The 20,068-nt window shown below is 64.4% G+C and overlaps 1 protein-coding gene across 1 annotated transcript in view; it reads right to left on the minus strand.

Annotated features, from left to right (window-relative positions):
- The window catches only part of LOC117639018 (microtubule-associated protein futsch), a gene marked incomplete at its 5' end in the record, with an annotated part of 79,027 nt that extends 59,508 nt beyond the window's left edge, over window positions 1-19,519 (minus strand). The window contains one exon of the mRNA XM_034374326.1: window positions 19,384-19,519. Coding sequence (XP_034230217.1) covers window positions 19,384-19,519 — 136 coding nt within the window. The remainder of the gene's footprint in view (window positions 1-19,383) is intronic.
- Window positions 19,520-20,068: the final 549 nt, after the last annotated feature.

Genomic DNA, 20,068 nt, shown 5'->3' on the forward strand with positions numbered 1-20,068 from the left:
CATCCCCGACCCGGGTCAGGTTCGCCGGCCCAACCCAGCCAGTGTGTCTCTTTCTCAGTTTATCGACGGCCCCGTCCATAAGGCGGCGGTGCCGGGCAGGGGGTCAAGAGACATTGGCGTAGCCGTGGCCGGCGGCCGGCAGTGCCGCAGTGACCAATGGGTACCCCTACCCTTACCCCTTCCCTTTGTAGATGGGTCGGGCATGGCCGCCGTGGCCGAGGCCGTGTCCGAGGCATGGCTGTGCCCGACGGACATGAGTTATACGGGGCCCGGTGGCCCGGCCGGCCTTTTGGTGGCTTGCAGGCTGGCGGGGCTGGCGGGGCTGGCGGGGCTGGCGGGGCTGGCGGGGCTGGCGGGGCTGGCGGGGCTGGCGGGGCTGGCGGGGCTGGCGGGGCTGGCGGGGCTGGCGGGGCTGGCGGGGCTGGCGGGGCTGGCGGGGCTGGCGGGGCTGGCGGGGCTGGCGGGGCGGGCGGGGCTGGCGGGGCTGGCGGGCCGGAGGGCCTGCACCGAGCAGCGGCGTGAATAAGGGGGCCGTCCATATATTACGTAAAGACCCGCCCGTCGGCCGTGAGGGCTGGGGTACGGGGTGCGGGGGCGGGGAGAGTTTGTTGGAAAGCGCCGCGGGGCGTGGAGCGCTGCTGGAGCGCTGCTGGAGCGCTGCTGGAGCTGTGGAACGCGGCCTGGTTGCCCATAATGCACGGCGTGTCCCTCGGGGAGAGGAGCGCGAAAAATCAGCTTCAACTCGTCGAAGGTCGGGCTGCGGGCTGCGGGCGTTATAGGGCGGGCCGGCGGGCCTCTTGGAAACGCTGATGCCTCCATCAAGGGCAGCCTCGGCTCTACCAACCTCGCCTTTGTTTACCGGCTCGGCGGCCCTCGTTGGAAAGGCTGGCTTCCAAAGTGGCGGGCACCCTGGCGTGCACCGGCCTCGGCGGCCCGGCGTTCAGCAGCACCCGGCCGAGGCCCCGAAGGCCCCGAGCCGCAAGGCCAGTGTGTCCGGTCCCTGAGCCCGCCGGCGGGAGCGGCAACGCCGGCAACGGCATCCCCTTGCAGCGGCGGCAGCGGCCCCGGGGTGTAAGGGCTAGGGCGGTCCATTATTATTAAAATAATCTCCCGCTATGGCCGCGTAGCGTGGCGTGGCGCGGCGGGCTGTGGCGCGGCCCGACAGTGGCGCCCTGGGACAGCGTCATCATCAGGATGACGGAGAAGAACGACACGAGGAAGTTGCAGCCTCAGGCTGCCTCCAGGCTGCCTCCAGGCTGCCTCCAGGCTGCCTCCAGGCTGCCGCAGCCTTGCACCGGGTTTCGCATGTCGCGTCGCGTCGCGCGCATCCCTAACTTTTGGGCTCAGATTCCAGATTGCCGTCTCCCGCGCAGCTCGCCGTGCTGCATGCAGCCTGCAGCCCTTGCTGTGCTCCTCCACGGCTACGGCGGGACGGTTGGGTTGCCTATGCTCTCCATCACAGGGGCTTTCCCTTGCTTCCCTCCGTCCGACTGCCAACTGCCCCGCTCCGCGCCCCTGTCAACAAGAGCATAGGCAACCCAACCGCCAGCCGTGCGCGGCGGTGCGCGCCGAGAGCTACCTTGCAGGGGTCCTCGCGCTGCCTCGGCTTGACCGCCACTCTGACGTCAGAGGAGAGACAAAGCGGTGAATGCTTCAGAATGGAATCGGTCTGCAGCGCCGACGGTACAGTCCGGGCAAGCTGCAGCAGAGGCAGGCCGACGCCATCTTGGCAGTGGCAAGATTGCATACCAGCTGCAGCACGGCGCCAGCGCGCCTTAAAGGCAGGCAGGCAGCCAGGCGCCAGAAGCTGGAAGTCCTCATTGCCGGGAGGTATAAAGACATCTCACTGCAATGAAATTACTTTGTGTATTGCTTCCAGTGACACTCTCATTTCCCCCAACGCGTCCGCGCCGCGCGGACTTTGCTGCGCACGCTTTGCCACCGGAAATTGGTCCACCGGTTCATTTCTGCCGCGTTCTCCTTAATAACGAGCGAGGTCTCTCTCTCTCGCACTCGCGGAGCGTCCCGTGTGGGTGGGAGAGAGACAGCCCGTCGAGAACACCGCCGCCCGCCGACAACCTGGCCTGCACCAAGGGCATTACGTTGCCGCCCGTAACGAGTGGACCAAAAACAAGCGCAACACAATGACTTTGCGCCTTAATGAGGACCCGGACGAGTTTTCCCCCGCCACGCCGTGGCACGCCGTGGCACGCCCTTGGGCACGCCACGCCACCGCGCCGGCCGAGTGTTTAATGCAGTGTATGGGCCATTCCCGGGGGAGGGGAGAGGGGGCGGCTGGAGGAGGCAGGTGTAGCCAAGTGCAGCAGGCCGGGGTCGGCGGGGTCCCCGGCGAGCGAGGGGGTATCGGGTCACCTTTCCGCCACCACTCCCTCCCCCTCCCCCTCACCTCAAACGGCTTTTTATTGCACCCCGTGTTCTTAGCACTTAACTGATAACAGGGAGGGGACGAGAGATTAGCGAGGAGCCGGGGGTGGAAGGGAGAAGCGGTCACGGCTCAGCTGCAGGCCCGCTCCGAACAGTGCTTTCGTCGCTCTGCCTCTCTCGCACTCGTGGGGCGTCCCGGACGGGCTCGAGAGAGACAGAGGCACTGTCCGGAAGCAGGCTGCTGCAGCGGCAACCGGGGCGCAGGGGCACGGCGGCGCGGGGAGGAAGAGGGTGCGCGTCGTTAGCGGCGAGTGCAGGGCATGCGGAGCGATGCGGAGCGATGCGGACCCCGCCCCCGCCCCCGCAGACTCTGAACGGCCAGCCCGCCTCTCAAAGCCCGTTGCATACAGTACCATACGGTGACGGTGTACTAAGGCGGGGCACGGGACGGCGGCCCGCCGTGGACCCTACCGCCAGCCTTGCACTAAAAGGTAAAAAAGCACGCAGCGCATCGGCTGCTGACATCAGCGAGGCGATATCGGCATCGGCCGCCCCGGGCCGCGAATCAAGCCGATATGCAAAGCAGAATAACGAGCGGCGCGTCCACTCGACTGCAAGGAAGCCGAGGTAAGGAAAGGGGTGGGGGCTGGTGGGGCGGACGCTACCCCCACCGGCCGGGGGTAGCTTATGCGGAGCCAGGATTGGCTGCGGGACCGGGCCCGCCGGCCGATTGGTGCTCCAGACTCCGTGGGCTTCACGCATGGCTGCAACGCCCCGACGGCCAGACGGCCTCTCCGAAGCCTGGGCTGCCTCCGCGCCGCCTCGGACACGGCCTCGGACACGGCCTCGGATTGGCGTTGAGCGAAGCCCCCACCACGGCGACCACGGCGCAAGCCCCGAGACGAGGCGGCCGCGGAGATCCTCTTACCTGGAACAGAGAGAAAAGTCGCTTGCATATTGTGGTCTGTCCGAGGCCGAACCGAGGCCCGAGCCCATATAGGGGACACAGTGATTGAACGTCGTCAGCCTGCTAGTCTAGGCAACGCAAACAATATTTTGTACCTGGACAAAAAAGCGGAGGAAGAAGTAGAGAGAGTAAACAAGTTTGTGACCGCGCCGGGGACAGTGAAGGCGGGAGGGATGGCTATATATAGAGGGAGACGGTGAGGTGGGCCAGGAAGGCGTGGCGGGGTTGGAGGACAAGGAGGTTGTTACCGACCAGCCCGTGCGCGGCACCCGGGCCGCACGGCCTGACGCGGGCACCGCAGCATCAGCCGCAACACCAACCAGTCACCAGCCGCAGCAACAGCCAAAGTCATCAGCTGCAGCATCAGCCGCAGCATCAGCCGCAGCATCAGCCGCAGCATCAGCCGCAGCATCAGCCGCAGCATCAGCCGCAGCATCAGCCGCAGCATCAGCCGCAGCATCAGCCGCAGCATCAGCCGCAGCATCAGCCGCAGCATCAGCCGCAGCATCAGCCGCAGCATCAGCCGCAGCATCAGCCGCAGCATCAGCCGCAGCATCAGCCGCAGCATCAGCCGCAGCATCAGCCGCAGCATCAGCCGCAGCATGACCCGCAGCATCAGCCGCAGCATCAGCCGCAGCATGACCCGCAGCATCAGCCGCAGCATCAGCCGCAGCATCAGCCGCAGCATCAGCCGCAGCATCAGCCGCAGCATCAGCCGCAGCATCAGCTGCAGCATCAGCCGCAGCATGAGCCCACGGGGACCCGACCCAAGTTCGCCTTGTCTGGCGGATGACGCGGAAAATGTGCTTCGAGCGATTGAGGGGAGGGGGTTAAGTTTGTGGCGGGCGGGGAGGGCGGTACTGACGCGACGGGCGTGGCGCCTGTCGTGGGGCCGAGATGTCACCTTCTCTCTTTCCTTTCCCGTTTTTCCTCCTCCTCTCGACGACGAGGAACAAAATACTGGAATTAAGGTCTTCTTTTTGTGTGTCCGAGGCCGCGCGTCAGGAGCGCCAGTTTGCCACTCGCGCGGGCGGGGCGGGACGGAGCGAGGCCCCACCGGGGCTTGAGGCAGAGGAGCGCCGGCAGCGCCTCCAGTGTTTCGGCGTTACACAACAGCCCCGCAACGACCCTCCTGCATCTCTCTCTCTCTCTCTCTCTCTGCCTCTCTCTCTCTCTCTCTCTCTCTCCTCTCTCTTCTCTCTCTCTCTCTCTCTCTCTCTCTCTCTCTCTCCTCTCTCTCTCTCTCTCTCTCCTCTCTCTCTCTCCTCTCTCTCTCTCTCTCTCTCGCAAGCGAAATGTTTCCGCTTCCCCTTGCTGCACTCAAGGCCTTTTAAAGAGTAAACAATCGGCTGGGCTCCAGGCACTGGAGGAATAAAAGGGAAAGGCAAAAAAGGGGCCAAAACGGGGCTGCAGAGAAGCGGCGGGCGGAACACCAACGACTCGGCGTTCCTGCAGCGCGGCAGCGAAGCAGCGCAGCCCGGCGGTCCCGAGCCCAGGGGACTGCAAGGCCTGCAAAGCCTGCAAAGCCTGCAAAGGGACGCATGCATTCTGCAGCGCGCTGCCGCGCCCTCATCCAAGCGCACCGTCCTAGCGCACCGTCCTAGCGCACCGTCCTAGCGCACCGTCCTAGCGCACCGTCCTAGCGCACCACGCATGGCGGCAGCACTTCCATCCCAGACAGCGTCCAGGCTGCCCACGCCGGCCCCGCTCTCCGTCACACTCGTGGCAGTGCGGAGTGGAGTCCGCCCCGCCCCGCCCCGCCCCCTAGGCCGACTGCCAAACACAGCGCACCCCGTGCCAGACACTCTAACTCGCGCTGCACTCTGCTGCATCTCGCTGCTGCAGCCCGTGGGGCGCCAGCCAGCCTCCCTCACACAGCGCCACAGTCCGCCCGGAAGGGCCAGAAGGCGTGACTGAATCTCTCATCCGGCGCTTCGGCCGGAGCGCGCCGCCGACAGTGCCGCCCGCCCAGCACGCCTGTCTGCTGCAAGGGGTTGCAAGTTGCAGGCATCTGTCTTTCGACAAGGGCGCACCAGCGGGTGGGGGAAAGGGGTTGCCTTTCCCGAGGGCACGGCGGGGAGGAGGGGGTTGCTGCGGACGTCGGTACACAAGTTCCAAATCACAGGTTCGCCCGCCGCGCTGCCCCGCAACCACACTGCACAGCCCGCACCCCGCCTCCCCCACCCCTTTCCCCTCGCCGAGCCTGGCCTAACTCACTTGGTACTGCTGCCCGGACTTCTTCTGCGCAGCCCCTACGACCAAATTTACTGAGATACTTAAACTCAGGGGGCGGTATATATACTCGCTTCATGAGGGCACTGGTGCTTCTGACAGGGGAGCGCCCGGGAACGCCGTACAGGGCAGGACAGGTTATTTGAGGGAGTTAATGCCCCGCCCCGCCCCGCCTCGCCCCGCCCCGCCTCGCCCCGCCCCGCCTCGCCCCGCCTCGCCTCGCCCCGCCTCACCCCGCCCGGTCGCCGCGTCCCCTCAGGCTCGGACTGGCCCCCAAAAGGCCCCGGCAGATAAGACCGCAAAAGGCCCCCGATCATCATTGTTTTTACGCTTCATGACCAACTTTTTTTAATGCCTTTTAATGCAACTAGATTGGACACAGTGGCCACCCAAAGTCAGCAAAATCAGCAAATTTCCGATATTCGACTACTTTTTGACCAACTTGGTCGGAAAATCATTGCGGTCAAAGGCAAAATCGTTGTGGTCAACGTCTTCCCGATACAGGGCATGAAAGAGTAGGGTCTTGAGAATACTAGGACGTTGAGGGAGGCCTTTTACGGCAACTAGATTGGACACAGTGGCCGCCCAAAGTCAGCAAAATCAGCAAATTTCCGAGATTCGACCACTTTTTGATCAACTTTGGTCCCAAAATCGTTGCGGTCAAAGGCAAAATCGTTGTGGTCAACGTCTTCCCGATACAGGGCATGAAAGAGTAGGGTCTTGAGAATACTAGGACGTCGAGGGAGGCCTTTTACGGCAACTAGATTGGACACAGTGGCCCCCCAAAGTCAGCAAAATCAGCAAATTTCCGAGATTCGACCACTTTTTGACCAACTTTGGTCCCAAAATCGTTGCGGTCAAAGGCAAAATCGTTGTGGTCAACGTCTTCCCGATACAGGGCATGAAAGAGTAGGGTCTTGAGAATACTAGGACGTCGAGGGAGGCCGTTGGCCGCAACTAGATCGAAGCAGTGGCCGCTCAAATTCAGCGAAAACGGCTACTTTCGGAGATTCAATCACTTTTTGACCAACTTCGTGACGTTACTGGTCACAAATCCAAAGGCCCCGGCAGATTTTTCTGCCTGTCTGCCCTGGCCAGTCCGAGCCTGCGTCCCCTGCAGAGCGGTGCAGCAACGCGCACGGCCGTGCCCGCCGCGCGTGGTGCGGCCATCACGCAGAACGCCATGAAAGCAAGGCGAAGCCTTCCCCGCCTCCTCAGTCACGTGGGGTGTCGATAGCAGGGTGCCGCACTCTAGCTGCAGACGTCGAGGGGCGGGGCGTGGCGGGGCGGGGCGGGGCTGGGCGGGGTGGGGCGGGGCGGGGCGGGGCGTACCGCCGAAATGAATCGATCATTCTGGCAGGGTAGCGCACTCCTTTAGGGCAATGTTCGCCCTCCCCGGCGGCCCCGCGGCGGTGCGTGCACCTGGGGCTGCTCCGCTGCGCTGCACCGGGGCCCGGCAATGCCCCGGCAATGCCCCGGGGGGCAGCACGAGACAGCGCCGGCAATGCCCAGGCAATGCCCCCGACCGAGACAGCGGACAAAAACAACAATTTATCACGAAAAATGGAGGCCATTGATTTTTTGGCTCGTTTTTCTTTCTCTTCGGCCCCTGTCGCCGCTGCCTGGCCTTCCAGCCCGATCCCCAGGAGGCAGCTCGACGGCCGCGCCGCGCCCCGCCTCCGTCCCCGTCATCGCCGTCGCCGTGCTCCCCGCCGCGCTGGAAAGTGCCGCCATCGTCAATCCGACCGTCGCAGGCAAATTCAATCGCAAGCGGCTCGGGGGAGTTTTCGAGTGCTCGCCGCTAAGCCTGCAGGACCGTCAGTTTTAAGCTGCATTCCCTGAGGAACGTCTCCGAGGGACAGGAAGACTGGAGGAAACTATCTGGTTCGTGTCGTGAGAAATTGTGCGAACTCGCAGTTCAAGGCGCGTTGCTTCATAAGTGGTCAAATTGAACGGGAAAATTTGTGGTGTTGTCTCTCGGGATGTTGCTTAAACAGGCTGAGGGTGAGGAACTGTCGACTCTGATGGCGTCGAGGGGATTTTCGCCGACTTGGCTACACACTGAGTTCAACGACGAAAACTTAATTCTAGAATGCGGGGTTTCGATCGACCGACAGGTCCGTGGGGGGAGTGCATGGGCCCCTACCCACGCGGCTGCGGAGTCCGACGGGCCGAGGGCAAGCGGCGGCTTTCGGCTTTCACTGTGGCGCCCAGCGTTCAGCCAGCAGCGTCCAGCCAGCGTCCAGCCAGCGTCCAGCCGGGCGGCGGGCGGGAACAAGGGTGAGGCGCCCCGCCCCGCCCCGCCCCGCCCATCCATCATTAATCAGGGGTCCCGGGCGTTCCGGGCGTTCTGGGCACACAAGCGCAGCAAGCGTCGCTGGACGGGGCGCTCCAAAATAAACCGCGCGCGGTGCGACTGCCCCGCACTGCCCCGCACTGCCCCGCACTGCCCCGCACTGCCCCGCACTGCCCCGCACTGCCCCGCACGGCCCCCACCGCCACCATCACGCCGCCATGCGAAACTTCGCAAAACGCCAGCCAGCCGGAGCCTTCATTATTATTGCCGGTGGCTAATGCGCGAGAGCGGGAAAACGAAAAGAGGCCAAAACAAAGATACAGCGCGATCAATATTCGAAAAGAATATAAAAACAGTTTCGGGAACGGTGGCGGCAAAGTTTTAATGATTTGGGCCGCGCCGCCCGCTTTGCGCCTCGCTTTGCGTGGCCGCGGCCCGCGCCGAGGCCGGCCGACCTGCCAGCAGCAGTGCCAGGGCGGCACACAGTGGGCCAGGAGACCGCGGTGTCATCGTCATCGGCGCTGGTACCGAAATCAGCCGCCGGGACCGACTTTATACCACCTCAAATGACACATACGCGGGAGCGGCCCCGCCCGGCAGCCGGCAGCGCTCACGGCCGCCACCCAGGAGACCGGTGGAGGCGGACAAAACTCTAGACGCGTTTTCAGCTCCGGAGTCGCTAAATGGGACTCGAACCGAACGTGTGACCCCACCAATGGATTGCTCTCCGAACGAGGAATCCATTGGTAGGATCACACGCCTCTCTGAGGCAGCACAGTGAAGCGGGTCCAGCCAGGGAAGTCCCTCCAGGAAAGCGACACGCTAATCCGGGACATTGTCTCGCGGGGTAGTGGCGAGGCGCCCAGCCGCGCCCCGCGCGCTCCGTCTTGCTTTGTCGCCGAGGCTTGTCGGCGACGGGGACCGCGGGGACGCCAGGCTGTCTCGTCACTCTTTCCCTCTCCCTCTCAAAGGATTGCCGCAGGTGTGCGAGAGAGGCGAAGTTCTGAACCAGCGGCCCCAAGGGTAGCACGGAGAGCGAGGCTGCGGGGAGGGAGGAACGGAACACAGGCCGCCGCGCAGTGTCGCCGTGTCGCCAGCGGCTCGCCACTATTCGCAGAACATCGTTACCCTTTCCCTGTGAATAAGGCTCCGCTAATTAGACTCACTATACGCAGTGCGCGGCGGCGCGGCGGCGCGGCCTTGCATGAAGGCCTCTCCTCTCCAGCCTTGCCGAGCCTTGCCTTCAGGGTCCACCGGCCGCCAGAGGAACGCCGCACGGTCACTGGGGCACGCGCGTCCAGCACACTGATTCCGTCGTTCTGTCCCTCTCGCACCTATAGGGGGCGCCCAATGAGTGCGAGAGAGACGGAGCGATGAAAGTGACTCCCGGAATCAGACTGCAGGCTGAATCCACTTAGTGAAAATGAAGACGAATGTCTGAAAACTGTGTTCTGGGCTGACTTTGGACGACCGCTGCGTCCCCTCGCTGGTTGGCGATCGAAACCCCGTAAGTGAGAGAGAAGTTTCGAAACCTTCCTCTTCGATACCCTGCCTCGGATATGCGTCATGCGATTGCCAACACTCGCTTCGCAGCAAGTTCAGGAGCAAAATGATTGATCGTGAGATTGTCCTGAGCGTTCATGACTGTTACGTGGGTACTTCCCCTTCGCCCTAGTCAGCGCCGATAACGCTCCCACACCGGCAGGCCGGCAGCGCTGGCAGCAGGCTCGACAAGCCAAACTTGTCCGGGCTTTACTCTGAGCGGCTTCTGTGCCCTAATAGGGCTAATGCCTGGTAACCCTCGGTAAACCTCCGCCAGACTCGGCCTGACTCGGCCCGCCGCCGGATCAGCTCGTCATAATAGTCGCGATCCAGAGAAGCGCCTCTGTCAGCCTCGATAAGGCCGTTTCGCGGCGGTGAATCCGCACATCGCCTGTCTCTCTCTCCCTCTCGCAGCCCTGGGGCGTGCCGTGTTGGCGCGAGGGAGACAGAGCGACAAGACAGACTTGGCGAGCCGGCCTTGCCCTTGCCCGACGCCGTGCGCGCATCCGTCCGCGCGAACAGAGACAGACGAACGCGCCCGAGACCGAGAACAGGCGCATCTCCACTTCTCAGCTATTTATATGGCCAAACCCTCCGCGGCGACGCAGCGATGCAACGACGCCGCGTGTCCCCGAGCCCCCCCCCCCCCCCAGTTCCGCGTGTGTGCGTGCGCCGCGTGCGCTCCCCTCCCACATCCTCGCCGGGCCGCACGCCGCGCACGCGTGCCAAGACGGTTCCAGACAAGCCGGCCGGCGTTGAGGTAAGCCGCCCCGGCCCCGCCAGACCCCGCCACGCCACGCCCCGCCCCGCCTCGCCCCGCCTCGCCCCGCCTCGCCCCGCCACGCCCCGCCTCGCCCCGCCTCGCCCCGCCACGCCCCGCCTCGCCCCGCCACGCCCCGCCACGCCCCGCCACGCCCCGCCTCACCCCGCCTCGCCCCGCCACGCCCCGCCTCGCCCCGCCACGCCCCGCCTCGCCCCGCCTCACCCCGCCTCGCCCCGCCACGCCCCGCCTCGCCCCGCCACGCCCCGCCACGCCCCGCCACGCTGGGACGCGGTGCTGTGCCGTGTCCAAAACGCAGCGGTGACGCACACTGGTTCTTACTTTACAGCGCACTCTCGTAAGCTAGACCGCGAATGTCGCGTAAGAAAGTTTAGAAACAGAATAAAGCCTGCGAGGCGAGGGCGGCTCTAATCTTAGCACAGTTTCTGAGTTTTAGGCCTTTCGATCCCTTCGCTTAGAGCCAAACAGTGTGCCCATTGCGCAGAGTTCGTCGACGTCAAAGTACGCGGTTCGAATCCACCCGTCGGTGCCTTTTTCAGCGACGGATTTTTGCAGGCCGCCGTGCCTTCCAGGCGTCGCCCGGTGGGTCTGGCGGCCCCTCCGCGCCGTCTCCACCACCAGACACGTCGCCGTCGTGCGGGGCCGCGCGCCACGCCGCCACGCCGCGGGGCCGGAAAGGGAAGGGAAGGAAAGCTCAGACGGTTTTTGTACGCGCTTCCCTCGCGGGTAAAAATATACCGCCGACCCGCACCAAGGCACGGCGACGGAGCACGGCGACGAGGCACGGCGACGACCCCCAGGCCCCGAGCCCGAGGAGGAGACGCCGCCCGGCAGCACACTGATTCCGAGAGCCGTTCTCGTCGCTCTGTCTCTCTCGCACTCATGGGGCGAGCCGTATAGGTGCGAGAGAGACAGAGCGACGAGAACGACTCTCAGTCCACAGTGGCAAGCGGAGCAAGCGGAGCAAGCGGCAAGCGCGTGGCGTACAGTGTGGCGCTCAATTAGTCCCGGCGCGGCCCGTATTGTTGCTGCAGCTGGCTCGAGTTCGGCTCCTCCTGCAGCGCCAGGCAGCGCCTCGTCTTAGCATTGCAAAGTCGGGGCCCAGTCGAATTAGTGACAGCAGCCCGCGAGCCAGACAGAGGCGAGTCAATTACTTTTAATTAATCATTCTTCTCTGTTCCGGGATTAATTGCGTTTGTGTTAATTTTTTTTCAGCGGGCGAAGTGTAGAAGGAAAGAGGCGAGAGATTAATTTGGGTCGGGAGGCGCGGGCGGCAACTGTATGCACACTGGCGCGACCCGCCGAGCGGCAGAGCGGCAGAGGCGCCACAGCGACGACAATGGTGGCACGACATGACAAGGGCGTCACGGCTTCGTCACGACCCCGTCACGTCCCCGTCACAGCGCGGCCGCGTGACAGTGACGTGACAATAGCGTGACGCGGTGGGACTCCGTGCCCGCCCGGGGGGTGCGCCCTGGCCGCCCTGGCCCTTGTCCCCCCGTGCAGCAGCTAGAGCATTAGGGAAACGCTAGGCCACCTGATTGAATTAGAGACCTTCGCCTCGCTGCCCTGCCGCCCCGCCCCGCCCCGCCCCGCCCCGCCCCGAAGGGTGTAGGGCGGCCGGCAGGGCAAGGTCAGCCGGCAGCACCACACACATGACGGGGCGGCGGCAGCAAGCTGATTCCGAACAGAACTTCTGTCGCTCTGTCTCCCTCGCTCCGATGCGGGACGCCCCACGAATGAGAGAGACAGAGCGACGGGGCACTGCTCGGAATCAGCCTAAAGCAGATTGATTCCGAGCGGGGCCTCCCGTCGGACTGTCTCTCTCGCACCCCCACGGGACGCCCCACGAGTGCGAGAGAGACAGGGGGTGCCACGAGGAGCGCGACAACGCCGTGCCCTCCAGGCCGCCGTGGTGGTACCAGCTCCAGGCTCCCCGGCGGCAGTACTGTGAATGGGCTTCGTCGGCCTCGTCCAGAAAAGTTTGGAAAGGAAGCCAAAGAGCGGAGGGCCGGCCGGCCGGGAAGGGGGCCTGGAAGGGGGCGGGGCATTTTCGCTCGCCAGGGCGGCGCCGTCGGCCACAGTCGCACAGCCCGGCCCTCGGCCCGGCCATGCCGACATGGCGGCCGCATGGCGGCGTGCCTCGGGCCGCCTTGGGCATGCCCCGGCAGCATGCCCCGGCAGTGCGCGTCGACGATGAGTCATGAATAATTGAACGGCAGGACGGCCAATATTAGCGGATACGGCACCCGGCGGCACAGCCCGCCCAAAATGAGGAGGCCGAACTGCAGGGTGACTGCGAACAACGCTTTGGCCACGCGATGCTGCCCCTCGCGCACTCGTCAGCTTGCAGTGCAGCAGCAGGTAGAAGGCCGCGCATGGCAGCCACCGTCTTGCCGACTGCACTGCCGCACCGCTGCCGCTGTCTCAGTGTCTGCCTTTGCAGCGTCATTTCGAGCGTTACGACCCTCAGGACGAGCCGCCCGCCGCCGCGCCCCGGGACGCCGCCATCGCCGTGGCGACGCCGCGACGCCGCGACGCCGCGCCACGCCGAAGAGGAATGTTTTGACGGCCCTACGCGCGCTGCATCGCGAGCACGCGCACCGCACCGCACCATGTGATTCTCGTTTCAGCCCCGCCTGCCCCGCCGCCGTAAAAGTGACTGTCATCCGCGCTTAAAAAGCATAAAAATAAATCTGAGAGCCGGTGGCTGCAGCAGGCGCAGGCACTAGAGGGAGGCGCACGGCGCTGTCCGGCGGCACACAAAGCCGCAAGCCCGTCCGCCTGCCCCGCCTGCCCCGCCTGCCCTTTGAGCGCACCGGCACGGAGGTAGCGGCGGGTAGCGGCCTGCAGGCTCACTCCGCCCGGACTCCGAGGAGTCGCGGTCTCTCTCGCGCCGTGACGGGGCGCCCCATGTGTGCAAGGGAGTCAGACGAAAGCGCTGTTCGGCACCAGCCCCTGGAGGTAGCGCCGACCTAGCATGATTTATTCATGGACGCCATGCAGCTTCCTGCCCTCCTTGACCACCACCTGATTTGCTGCTGCCGTGTCTCCACCCCGGCCGCGCCTCCTTACAAACTGCCCACCTCCCCGCACCACACCAAGGCCACCATCTCGGCGCTCGACAAACAGGAGGCCACCAACGAAAACCGAAAAAAGGGAAAACTTTCTCGGGCCCGACCTGGACTCGAACCCGACCTGGACATTGGGATGGAGGGCGCAGCCTCTGCCGCATCGATGCGGCGCTCACCGAGTTGCCGCTCCAGAGCACGCCATTACTTAGCGGCGACGAATAATTGCAGCGACTTGGGGCTGGAGGAGCGAAAGGGGGCGGGGGGGCGGCAGGTACTTGCATTAATTACCAGCCCATCGGCGTCGCTGACGAGGCTCATCAAGACGCACCGTTCTCCGGGTTCTAATACATAAGCCATAAAGTGGTGCGGCTCGACACCACGACGACGTCGGGCGACGTCGCCGAACTCGGCGGTGCCTGATTGGACGAGGGCCTGGGGCGTATTAGTACTGTACCAGCAGCCTGGGCTCGATAACAGGATAACAGCCAATCGCAGCGTGGCGGGCCAACCGTCCAGCCAGCGTGGCGGCGAGGCGGCGAGGAGGCGCTGCAGTAGGCCCTGCAGGGCCATCCCGACCTCGGCCCGATAATCTGCTTCTCAAATATAGCCCACAGCAATGAAGTGCAGTGGGGCCCGGCACGGGCTGGGCGAGGCCTCGGCGAGCCTCGGCGCGCCATCACGGAGGGGAGGGCCCAACTTGGACCGCAGCACGGCGAGCACGGCGAGCACGGCGCCGGGGGCACCATCGTGTGCATGATGAGGCCGGGCCGAGCAGGGCTCGGGGCAGGGCGAGCCCGGGGCGAGCCAACCAGCAGCCGAGCTGGAGCGCGCCAAACTTTCAAATTGGATCTGGTCGGGCGCGCGCTCTTAAATCGGGCGCGCGCTCTTAAATCGGGCGCGCTCTCTCGCTCTCCTGCATTGTTTTGGAAAGCGCTGCACCTGGCATTCGGAGAGGGAGCAAGGCAATGTGCACAGGGCCGAGGCAGGGCGGAGGGCGCAGCGCCCAGGGCGAAGGCGGCTAAGGCCGCGGATCCCCGCCCTTTTGGAAAGGGATGAGACGAAATCCCCCGCCGCAGCGCCGCAGCCACACTCTTAACAATGCCGCAGTGCTGCCGTGTGCCGTGGCGGCCGGCCTTGCCACCCAAGCCTTGCCAAGCCTCCGCTCCGCCGCTCTCGCCACACTCCGGAAGGGGGTGCGGTATCGGGCTGCGCCGGCTACGCGCTCCCCCCGGCAACATTGTTTGTCAGTGTCCTCTTTGGTGTGTGGCTGCCGCTCGCTCTGCTCGCTTGCGGGCCTCGCTGCGGCCCTGCGGCACCCAAAGGGAGGACGCGCGGACGGCGTCACCCGACCAGGAGGACGAAGAGGGCCTGCGCGGGGAGGCTGCCGGAGTGCGGTCGCTTTGCGCGCTTTGCCCGCTTTGCCCGCTTTGCGGCCCGGGGCGCCGCCGCCGCAGCAGCAACGCGAGGTGATATTTCGTGAGGGAGGCCCAGTGACTTGAGAGGGGCTGCGCGGCGGGGAAGGGCGGGCAGGGCGGGCAGGGCGGGCAGGGCGGGCAGGGCGCGTGACGGGTGAAGGGACAAAGCCTCCCCTCACCTTGGTGTCACTCATTGCCATTGATCCAACTGCTGTAAGGGAAAGGGCGCGACCAGGGCCGGATTAGGCTAGCGGTGCCGGCAGCCTGATTTCGAACAGCGTGTCATCGTTCTGTGCCATGAGCGCGAGAGAGACAGAGCGGCGACGCCGGGCCGAGTCGCCATTACACGTTCCTCGTGGATTTCGGCAACGTGGTCACGCCCTTATTCTGGCCGGGCACCTGAAGCCCTACGCGTCCCACGGGGGGCCCCCGCCCCCGCGGCCGTCCCCGACGTCCCCGACCCGTCTCCCCCTCACCTGCCCTCACCATGAACGCGGACGTGAGGCCCGCCAGTCCAGCGGGGATGTGCCCGTGCTCCCACTCCGTGCTCCCACTCCGTGCTCCCACTCCGTGCTCCCACTCCGTGCTCCCACTCCGTGCTCCCACTCCGTGCTCCCACTCCGAGCCCCGGCCGGGGCAGGCCGAGGCAGGTCGAGCCCCCGGCACTAGAACAAGTCCCAAACGGCGCCGGTGTCCCCCAAAGCCCCCGGTCCTTCGGTAGGCGCGGCGCGCGCGGCGGCACTCTGCCCTGCGCAGTAACTTGGTCCTCAAGGACGAGGGTGCCGACGTGTACTTCTTTTCAGCGTCCTCTGCCGCCACTCTTGTTTTTCGCTTGTCACTGCTTTTACTGGGCTCGTGCGGCTCGTGCCGTCCGGGCTGGCGGGCTGGCGGGCTGGTGGGCTACGTAGTGGGCTGGTGGGCTGGCGGGCTGGCGGGCTGGCGGGCTGGCGGGCTGGCCGGGCGGGCGGGCCGCCCGTGCCCTGGGTGGACACCACGGCCAGCGGCGGGGCGGCGAGGCAGAAAGGGCGGCAAAACCGGCCCAACCCTCATATCTGCACAAATCGTGCTCACTGACCCAGTTCTGCACCACAACGCGCGCAACGCAGGCTGGCGTGAGGGAGGGCTGGTTTTTGCCTCCGGCCTGTCGGGTCCTTGGCGTCGGAATGCGGTCTGAAATACGTGCGGGGCTGCGTGCGGGCCGCGCCAGCCCGAAAACAACATCAGCGCCCTGCAGGACCGGAGGAAAAATACGCACTTTCAGACGTGACCCACGCCTGCAAGTGATGGGCAGGCCCGCCACCGCCCGCCCCGCCCCGCCATCGCCCACCCACCCCGCCATCGCAAACCGAACGCATCATGAAATATGTTGCGAAATCGCCTCTCCAGCCGTTCGTCCAGCACACTGCCTCATAGACGATTTCCGGCGGCGCTCCGGCTCGCCATCGCAAAGAACATCTTTTTTTGCAGAGTTCCCCGGCGCCCCGTGATTGCATCCGGTGATTCCCATTCCCACCCCCGCGCTGGCTGGGCAGGGCTGGGCTGGGCTGGAGCGTCCCGGCTGGCAGTCCGAAGAGAAGAGAGTAATTTTCGCGGCCTGGTCAATCTCAACCCTTCCTTTTCTCTTTTCCTTCCCCGTCTTCGCTCCTCGCCCCCTCCCCTCGCCCGTTTCCTGCTCATCTCCGATTGTCCCCGGACCGCGCCAGCCCCGCCACCCGGCTAGCTGTCCGTCGCCGCCCCGCTGCAGGTGCGGCTGTTGCCTGCGCCGTGCTCACGGAATTGCGGAATTGCCTCCCCCTACCCCTTCCTGCTGTACCCTGGTTCCGTCCATCTCGGGACGCAATATCGGCGGCCGGTGCTAATCCGGACGCGGCGCCGTGACAGCGCGACGAGCTGCAGGCTGAGTCCGTCTCTCTCGCTCGGGGTGCCCCCAGACTGCCAGAGAGAGACAGAGCGACGCTGTTCGCGCTTTCGCAATCGGCCTACAGAAATGGACAGTCAAGGCCGACGATGACGGTTTCCGCAGGCCGCGACATCGACCTCCGCGTCCGCGCCCCCTTCACGTCGTCGTGGCCATGTCCGTCACCCCGCGACGCGTTGGCGTTGCGTCACGGTGCGCGGCCCCGCCCCGGCCCTGCCTCGGCCCGGCCGGCTGCCCGTCGCACCCTCGGCCGCGTCCCCCGCGTCCGTCGCCCGGCAACGCGGCAGCCCTGCGCAGCCTTGCGCAGCGGCCCGGTTCGGTCGATAGCCGGCCGGGCGCGGGGCGCGCTGGGCGCGCTGGGCCGGGCGGCGCCTCGCCGCCTTGCAGTGGCGTGGTGCCGTGCAGCGGGGCCACGGCCTGGCCACGGCGGCGCGGGGCGTCGGCTGGAACCAAATGGGGGCGGCGGGCGCCAGGGCGGGGCCGCCGGCAGGACAGCCGGACGCCGGCCGGCGCGCGGGGTTCGGGGTCACGCTAGCGCAGCTAGCGCAAGCGGGGCCAGCGGAGGGGCGGGTGCGGAAGGGAAGCACAGCGATTGCGGACCTCTCTCTTTACCCCGCACCCCTGCGGCACGGCCCAAGGGTGCGATCGGATCGGGCCGAGAGAGACGGAGCGACGAAACACTGCCCGGAATCAGCCCGTGCACGGCCCGTGGCCGAGGAAGAAGGGCTGGGTATCCGGTTTGAAATGTAGATGCGGGACCCCTGCGGCGACGACGGCGACGACGGCGACCTCGATGTCGGCGACACCATTCGGTGGTGCGTTGCCGAATCCATTCCGGCGCGACGACGTTATAACGCTGCACCGAACAGCGCGGCAGCGCGGCAGCGCGGCGGCGGCATCGCAAAATGGGGCGGCGCCGTGCCGTGCCGTGCCGCCGCGGTTCCGCCCTTCCACACGCTCTCGATGTCGGCGCCGGGGAGGGCGAGGCGGGGGCAAAGAGGGGGCAAAGAGGGGGCAAACCAAGGCTCCAGCCCCGCTGGCCTGGTTGGGTCGGGGTGCCTCGCAGACGGCAGACGTCCAGTCTTCAGCGAGTACGTATATGGACACCAAGGTGAACCAAGGGTACAACTGCCGGGTGGTCCTCTATCCCTCCCAACTAGAGCATTGAGTTTCAACACAAATATCGCTGGTTCGAAACCACCCTCTCTCCCAATTCGTTTTGCGCACTTTTGCGTTCAGCCCAGGACGGACTCGGCAGGGTGCCCGCGGTGCCGGTGCCCTTTCCCGGCAGACGGCGTCGGCCCCTCCGCCCCTCGCCTCGCAGCGTCGCAGCCTAGCAGAAGCCTAGCAGCAAGCCTAGCAGTGCAGGGGACGAGCCGTGAAACGGGCTGCTGGATGCGGACTGGACTGCGACTGCGACGGTTCCACACGTTTCAATTAGGACCTCCGGGAACCCAAGTTTCGCGCACGCACACACACAGGCACACACACAGGCACACACACAGACGCACACTCACACGTCTCGCGTTCATTGGCCGCGACGAAACGACCGGGTGCGGCGGCGGTGCAAACTCTCGCGGGTTCGACTCCTACCCCGCCAGAGTTTTTTTCCCGCACCAAGTTGCTTAGTCGTTTCCGGCCTGTCGTTGCCTCCCCGCCCCAATATTCTGCCAGCCGAACTTTCTGCACCCCACGGCCACGGCACGGCCAAACTCCATAAGCCATCACAGGTTGCGCGGCTTGCTCTGGCATCTGAGTGACAAGGCCGTGCGTCAGGCAGTGCCTTGGCAGTGCCTTGGCAGTGCCCGCATGGTTGCGGTGGCCGCTTGTTTGAACAACGTGTCGACCAACAGAAAAGTGCTGGTTCAACACCCCATCAACGACTACGGACTTTTTAGCAGATGATACCTTTACTTAAAAACATACCTAAAACTACAACTACAAGATACATAAAGGTGCACTCTTAAAACCTTACGAAGTAATTTGAGCGAGGGGGTATGCACTCGCGTAATAGTCGGTTCACTCTATCTGTAATAGCACGCGTAATAATACGCGTAATAGTCGCGTATTAGTCGCGTAACAGCCGAAATTGTCAAAATTTTATCAATTTTGGTGTGTTTTAGGCCGTTTTTAGCTAAATTCTGATTAATTTGTGGCGTAATAGAGCGTAATAGCGTAATAGTCGGTACACAGGTTCAGAGAGCGCATACCCCCTCGAATTTGAGCATACGTATAACAAACTAAAATACTTTGTTATACGAAGAAATAGTTCGTAAATTACAAAGTATTTTCTTTGTAAGCTTACGTATGCTCAAAATACTTTGTTATACAAACTGCTTTTCTTTGTAAGGCCCAAAATAGTTTGTAAGGTTTTCTCAGTGTGTCAGCTAGCTTTTACTCGAGAGTCCAAAAACCAAGTACATATCCTAACAATATAATAGGGGCTGGCTGCCGGGGCGGGATGGTGCGGCTGTCTGTGGCTGGCTGCGGCGCAGCCTGCGCGGAATTCGCGACAATGGCACCCCCCTCGCGCGCGACGGCCTGCGAGCAACATTGACAATCCCTCCCCGCTACAGCCCAGGGGCACCGGGTGCTCGCAATCCAACGGACACGGCGCGGCGGTGCAGGCCAAGGCACAAAGGGATCAGTTTTTAAATAATATCTTTGGAATGAGCCCATACTACCCCGTAGAAGAAAACCAAACGAGTATCATCTGCTTTCATTAACGTTCGTTGAATGAGATTTTTTGCTTTCCTTGGGGGAGTGCACTCACCTTTAGCGACGCGCTGCAGGATGAGGTCACGGTGTTCCGCCGAGTGGGGCTCCCCGATGATGATGAGCAGGTAGCCTCCGGACAGCGGCGACGGCGGCGGGTGTCCCCCGGCAGCGGCGGGGACGGCGACGGCCTCCACGTCCTCGATGGTGTCGCCGGCCGGCTCGACGGCGGTGGGGGCGTCATCGGCCACGACGGCGTCGTCGGGGGGCGGTCCGTCCCCGGGCGGGGGCGATGGGTCCGGCGCGGGGGCCGGGTCAGGCGCCGGGTCGGGGGCCGAGCCCCCGGGAGGGGCCTCCATGCCCCTGGGCTGGCCGCTGGCCGCTCTCCGAGCCTCGCTCTCTCGAGCTGGATGCTGAAACATGTAACATGTGTTCAAGCAGAAGACTCAGCGAAGCCCGATAAACTGCCCGAGATGGCTCTCTTGAGGCGACCCGGTAGCTTGGTGTGCGCAATTCTGCAACGAAAGGCCCGAGTACAACGCCCCACCAACCCCACACTTCTTCTGTGATTATTTAATTTGAGTATAAGTATGTGCCGTATCTGTTGAACTTCTAAAAGTTGAAAATGGCTCATTGAGATGATCTTTGTCGTTCCGCGCGTCAGCGTTAGGCGGTCCGTCAGAAGTCCTGCAGGACCACGGTCGTCACGAAATTAATTTCATTCATATTCTCCGCTCTTTATA

This window comes from Thrips palmi, unplaced genomic scaffold (genome assembly GCF_012932325.1).
Source record: "Thrips palmi isolate BJ-2018 unplaced genomic scaffold, TpBJ-2018v1 HiC_scaffold_10, whole genome shotgun sequence".
NCBI classification, from domain to species: Eukaryota; Metazoa; Arthropoda; class Insecta; order Thysanoptera; family Thripidae; genus Thrips; species Thrips palmi.